This window comes from Austrofundulus limnaeus, unplaced genomic scaffold (assembly GCF_001266775.1).
Source record: "Austrofundulus limnaeus strain Quisiro unplaced genomic scaffold, Austrofundulus_limnaeus-1.0 Scaffold215, whole genome shotgun sequence".
NCBI classification, from domain to species: domain Eukaryota; kingdom Metazoa; phylum Chordata; class Actinopteri; order Cyprinodontiformes; family Rivulidae; genus Austrofundulus; species Austrofundulus limnaeus.
Genome location: NW_013952617.1, coordinates 934,137 through 940,743, shown reverse-complemented (window position 1 = coordinate 940,743; position 6,607 = coordinate 934,137). Strand labels below are relative to the sequence as shown.

The following is a 6,607-nucleotide window of genomic DNA, read 5'->3' as shown; positions in this document are numbered from 1 at the left end:
ATTTGAAGCAGAGAGGAGCAGCAAGTCAGTCTGCCTGGTGGCATTAATCATATTAATCGTCAAGTGCCAAAAAGTAATCAATTAATGTTTTTCTGACGATTAATTTCACACGATACGATTATGCCCAACCCTACTGCAGTCATGCAGATGATAAAGCAGACACACCTGCACCAATAAAGATGGGTCAACACGCACAAAAAAACTTTTTTCCCCAGATATGTTTTATCCAAAAGAAACTAAGAAAAGCAGCAGAATAAATTGGAAATGCAGCATGTCAACACTCACTGCTGTGTTTTCTCCAACTCTCCGTACAGCCARCCGTCCTTCTCCTCATGGACGAGCAGGGTGATGATGTCACCGTCATCAAAGCTGAGGAGCGTGCTGTTGTTGCCCGCTGTGTGTGGAAAGATGGTCCTGACCCTGCGCCTCTTAATCATGTTGAGACCAGATGACTGCGATGTGGACCTGGACAAACTGTCCTCTCCAACACTGCCCTGATCTGGAAGAAACACATCTTTACCACACAGAGAAATATATGTAATTATGTCATTTACCTGTCAAGAAGAACAATTAATACACATTAAAAAATTACACAGATTCAGATGACGACGCTTTCACTGATGGAAATACGTCCGCCAGCCCAATTAGGTTTGCTGAATCATGGCTGAGTGATGCACCTCATTAAAAAGGTGAGGAATCTATGAATGTAATCGTGGAATTCAGGGCAGCCTTCAGTACCTGAGTTGTGGTCTGAGGAGGAGGAGGTCAGCGAAGATCGAGGCTCTGGGTTAAACATACTGGCCAGCGGACTGATCTGGGCCTTGACTGGAGGCGCTGGAGGTGGCTTCACTGTTCCCATACTGTTCTGAGGAAGCAGCAGAAATTAATGGATTAAAATTGTGAAAGATTTGACAAAATAACTTCTGATAACTAATTTAATATGTCATAATGTAAACAAAACTTCCTCCTACTGTAATCCTGGGATAACAACAACAGGAGACAGAGTTTGAACAACAGATAGCGAGCTAATTATTCCTGACTGTCCTAACTGAATTGTAGATTTTTTACAACTATACACAAACTTCTCTGTTTGATACAGTAGATACAGTATGATCAACTACTACAGCCAAGATAAAACCTCACAAGAATCATCTTTGTTGTACAATTATATGTGGATTTTAGAACAACATATGCTTGGATCCAGATGATGACTTTTTCAGGTATAGCCTCTTTCATTAAAGGGGTGGTACTATGCAAAATCGACTTTTATAAAGTCATTCTCTCAACAAAATCATACAGAGCATTGCTTTGACTCATTCATGAGAGTTTAATAAAGCTTTGCATCTCCAGTGGAAGCCACGTGGAGCTGTCTAAACGCTTGCAAAGCACCGCCTATTTATGCAAAGCTCCTCCCTGTAGCTCAGTCTAAAGCTGAGCTCCCGCCTCACAGAGCACTCCTCCCTGAAGCATTGTTGTGAAGATGTGCTGAAGTGGGAGTGTCAGAAAGGGTAAGAGGATCTTAAAGAGACTGAGGCCAATTTCAAGGCGTTTAGCCTTTTCATAACAACACAGTTACTTGATAGTGGTATGGATTTGAACCTTGTGCTTTGATCCATAATGCTCCCCCTTTAAGACACAAGACAAATCACACACTGCGTCCATTACAACAGCATACTTTAAAGTGGGTGTTGAAAACTCCAGCAACAGGTCTCTTCAGTCCCTGGACATTTACAGACCCCTGATTCGGATGTTATCATCCATTAAATGGACGTTATTTGCCGTTATCARTCCCATAGAATGGCTTCAGACTGTCAGCTGGTTAGTATGGAGGCATAAAGCCACTAAGGTTAATTTCAGAGAAAATGACCTGGGTTACGATAAAGTAGACCGGACTCCGACGGTAGCGGATTGTTGCATTCCAATGCATATGGCACTTTTAACCCATTAGGGAGCACAGTCGGGACAGTCTGAAGCCATTCTATGGGACTGRTAACTGCTAATAATGTCCATTTAATGGACTGATAACATCTGAACCGGCTGTACAGACTGATGTTAAAAGAGGAGACGTTTCACAGTGGGAAACACAGATTATACCTATCTTTTTTTCTATGTGTCACTGCCATTAAATTCATTCATCAATCCACCCACACAGACCGGTGTGGGCCAGATCTGGTGTCAAGCTGGCTTTGCTGACTGACTGCTGCCAGAAAAAGTGATTTATCAACCAGATTTGGGCCAGGTCTGGCCTGGTTGTGGTTTGCTTTATGTGGTGCTGGCCCATGCATGGACCACCTCTAACAAACCACATTAGGGCCACCGAAGGGCCATCATTCTTAGTGTTATTTGGGCCGAGTGTTAGTGCATTGTGTGGGCCAGAACTGGGCCGGACAAATTTTGCTAAGTGGGCATTTTCTTTTCTCGCTTTTCCTCTCCGGATCACTGGGAGCTGGTGTCYATATCCAGCAGTCAATGTGCAGGGGACGCCCTGGACAGGTGTTCAGTCCATCATAAGGACATATTCACATTCGCAGACATATTATGAATTACCAGTTCAAAATGAACCCCCCTCCCCACCAAAAGTAAATAAATAAATAAAAATAAAGTATGGTAAATATTTACTAAGTTTCACTGTAAATAAAGTATAGATACCCGAAAATTGCTTGTTTTGTTTTTATCAACATTTTACACAACCTCTCAACTTTGTCAGAACTGGAGTTGCAGTTTCACAATTAAAGGGGCAATATAATGCAAAATCAACTTTTTTGAGTTTTATACCATGTTATAATGTTATACTCTCATAAAAACATGCCCAAAGCCTTGCTTTGACTCATTCATGCATGTTTGAGAAATCCTGCAGCATTTTTAGGAAGCCATGCTGAGGAGCAAAACGACAGGTGGGGACCAGGAACATATCTTGGTTGTGTCCTTTTGGGACAATAGCCTCCTCTGGGATGTGTCTTTAAGCCGAACACACCCCGCCCACGACTCCTGCAGGCTCCCGGCAGTAACAAAGCAAACAACGAGAGAAACTGAAAGTGGAAGTGATACTATCTGCTGAGCTCCTAACACTACTTCTCACTCAGTGAARCTCTTTTCAGATTCAAAATACCTTTGAGGAAATGTATTTTCAGATGCCAAATAAACTGCATCATAGCTCGTGCGCSMCCCCCCCCCCCCCCCCCACACACACACACACACACACACGAAATGGGCAGGACAGAAGCGGAAGGTGGTTCTTAAAGAGACAGGCCAATATCAAGGCGTTTAGAAGAGGAAGTGATGAGAAGATAAGTTTATTTTCTATTTAAACATAAAAACAGCATTTTAATAACAGCTAAAGGTGACAGATACTTTGGTTATGGTATTCATATAGATGTTTTCTTAAACACTATGCACAGTGTTAAAAAACTTGGCATTCAATCTTTTGACAAGGTGTTTTAGTTGTAAACAAAAACATAAAAAGATTAACAGAACAACAAAATATCCTTTCATTTTTCTCCCAGTTCATGTGTTGCTTTCAAAACTGTAAGGAAACAATCATTAAAACCAACTTACTCTGTTGTAGTGTTCAGCTGGCGAGTATTGTTCCGGGATGGTGGACAGACCGTCTATCAAGTTTGCCACCGAGTCTGGTACGTTGTCGATGTCGCTGCATTTTTCCTGCCAGGAGGGCAGCCTTGAGCTCAGGATGTCTTTGGCCTGAAAATTTACAAGACATGAAAAGTTAGGAGAGACGGACGTAAAGGAGGCTGAGAGCAGGGACGCTCGACTCGGTCCTTGCTTACTTTTTCGTGGAAGTTGCTAAGTTGGTAGGAGAACATGCAGTGTTTGTCTGCCAGGAAACAGAAGCGTCTCTTCTCTTCCAGGAAGGCCTCTCTGCAGCCGTCTGCGATAAACTTCTGCATGTCCATCTGTCGGGACGAGATGGTCTCCAAATACTGCGGACAGGGAACGAGGACAACAGAAATCAATGTCAGAAACATATGTGATGGATTACACRGATTTTCTGCTTATTCACACAATGTGAACATGAGTTATTGTGATTTTTCAAATAGAGCAAGATCTTTTAATTCAGTTTTGTTTGTATCACATTTATTAAAATTGCATTTTTTTCTTAGCCTATATGCTACAAATAGTTCGTCTTTTCAAAGTTAGTATTTTTTATTTCAGTTAAACTGGTGTACTTTGACTGTTTTTGTACTTTTACCATGTAATAGTGTATATTTTTCCTCTAATTGTTCATCTGTTTCCTGTTATTCAGTGGATCATTGAACGTCTAAAGTCAGGCTTTATTCACACTTTTTTAGATCACTAACTTGTTTACATGATTTTATATCCAGTGACTTAATGCTCCACTCTTATCAGCCTCAATAAAAAAGTACTTTGATCTTTGATTTTATTGCTCTGATCTGCAAAACACCTGCAGTTTGTTATTGTCGTGACTGCGTTTTCAGCTGTTTTGACACCCGACAGGAGGACAGATGTATTTTTTTTAGTAAAAACTAAATTTGGTGTAAATTAGGAAACGGCGCCACTGACGAGCTTTGCAATCAAAGTCTCTGCACGTCACGAGAAGTTTGTTAGCGTCCGTCGCTGTTCCCGGATCAATCTTAGTTTGGTGGAAAAGTAAATGAATGAGCTGAAAGACACACTTTACCCCACGGAGGATTGATTTTAATGGCAAAGAAGGACCGGCGGGCCTGACTCAAGCAGCCCCAAACACTTAAAAATTACTTCCCGACGTCCCCCTTCTTTCCGACCCTYGCCTTGCTCAATTCCCCCTGGGTTGCCATGGTAACAGAAAAGCAGCTGGTACTCTAAGCCCTCYGTGAAAGACCATTACCATCCGGCTGGTCTCATTTTCTCAGATGCAGAATCAAGGCTCTTTATTTCCCACTTTCACGACGAACAATGAGCCAAACTCTCGGCGAGCGGCAGAAGAGGCGGAGAGGCTTATTACTGACAGTTTACTCAAACCCAGCACTGGATTATTAGAAAGCAGCTTGTGGTCCACTTCTGTCATTTTATCAGATAATGGAAAAGGTCTGAGATAGGTAGGGYTCTGGTTTCTCTAATTTCAGAACCAGGTTATAAAGCTCCACCTAAGATACAAAGGTTTCTTGTACAGGTGCTTCTTTTAAGTGCCTTTAGACTGCAAGAACAAACAAACAAACAAAAACAACAACACTACACCAACGTCCAGACACCGGCATCCAGTCTAAAAACTAAAACCCTTCTTGCCCTTTCAGTTAAAGGATTTGTGTCATTCTCTGTGAACAAGCAGCTCTTACCCATCATTCATCACATCCCAGCCAGGCTGTGAAAACAGTCAATAAATTAAAAGACAGGAGGCTTTTCAGTCCCTCCTTTTTGTCACAGCACTGATTATACAAAGCAAATCCTTGTTCAAAGCTGTAAACACTATAAAAAGTGTAACACGAGGAAGCATAGACCTTAACCAATATAGCAAGGACCACAAACCCTTTCAGGCGCAGCAGTGTAAACATGCACCAGGAACGATTCAAAGTTGTGTTTGTGTACCCTTGCWTTCGGAGCAATGACACAGATATGTTTGCAATGTGATGCCTGAGATTAGGTCTTATGASAGCACAGTTCTGGTCAGTTACATCAGCTTGTAAAAAGTTACGCTTGACAGCTGGTCTCAAAGTCAGCTGCAGAGGCTGCAGAAGCTTGTTGCTTGAATTTTTAACATGTTAGAAAAGTTTGTTCACCGATAAATTTCCCCTCAGARTACTGTAGTTTCAATCATCTTGGACCAGTCGCGAACCATCAATTCATTTGATGTACCGTATTTATGCGTAAAAAATGCGTTTTGAGTATAAAGGGTAAAAAAAATCTAATCTGAAAGGAGTACGGGATAAATCTTGTGCCAGCAGGAGTTGAATTTGAATTGTTCAGACTGAATCWGAATGTGCATAATTTGAAATTGAATGCATTGGTTTGAAAATAAATTTCACTAAATTGAAACTGAATTTAATGATCTGAAAATGAATTTAAAGTTCTGAATTTGAATTAATTTGCTTTGAAATTGTATTTTGGTCCATTAAAAATTAGTTTGACTACTTTCACTTTCAGTTCTAGAATTCAATTTCAGTTCCAAAATTCAAATTTTTGTGTCACACATACTTGTCCTCGAGAAAGCCAGCCACAGTAATCAAACACAGATCCAAAGATTTATGTTTGACTTTGGTGAAGCTTCCCTTCTGTATGAAACAGAGTTGATGCAATCCACATAAAAGTGTCAAAAACAGTTATTTTATTGCAGTGATTAATTTTATTTATATGTAGAAAATGTTACATTTACATCCCGTCATAGATCAGTCAGCAACAGCATCTGATCAAAATGTGATCCATGATGTGATGCAAATGTAACATTTTCTACATATAAATAAAATTAATCACTGCAATAAAATAACTGTTTTTGACACTTTTACTGTGGATTGCATCAACTCAAATGTAAATCTGTAGATCTGTGTTTGATTACTCTGGCTGGCTTTCTCAAGGACCAGGATGTGCGGCACAAAAATCTGAATTTTAGAACTGAAAACAAAAGTAGTCAAACCGAATTTTTAATAAACCAAAATAC

General features: G+C 40.5%; 1 protein-coding gene across 2 annotated transcripts in view; it reads right to left on the bottom strand.

The window, feature by feature from the left end:
* Nucleotides 1-6,607, bottom strand: part of baiap2l1a (BAR/IMD domain containing adaptor protein 2 like 1a) — a gene marked incomplete at its 5' end in the record, with an annotated part of 37,548 nt that overhangs the window by 10,760 nt on the left and 20,181 nt on the right. The window contains 4 exon segments of one of the 2 annotated variants that reach the window (XM_014019298.1): nucleotides 286-514; nucleotides 739-865; nucleotides 3,556-3,699; nucleotides 3,786-3,938. In XM_014019298.1, coding sequence (XP_013874752.1) covers nucleotides 286-514; nucleotides 739-865; nucleotides 3,556-3,699; nucleotides 3,786-3,938 — 653 coding nt within the window. 2 annotated transcript variants of the gene reach the window in all.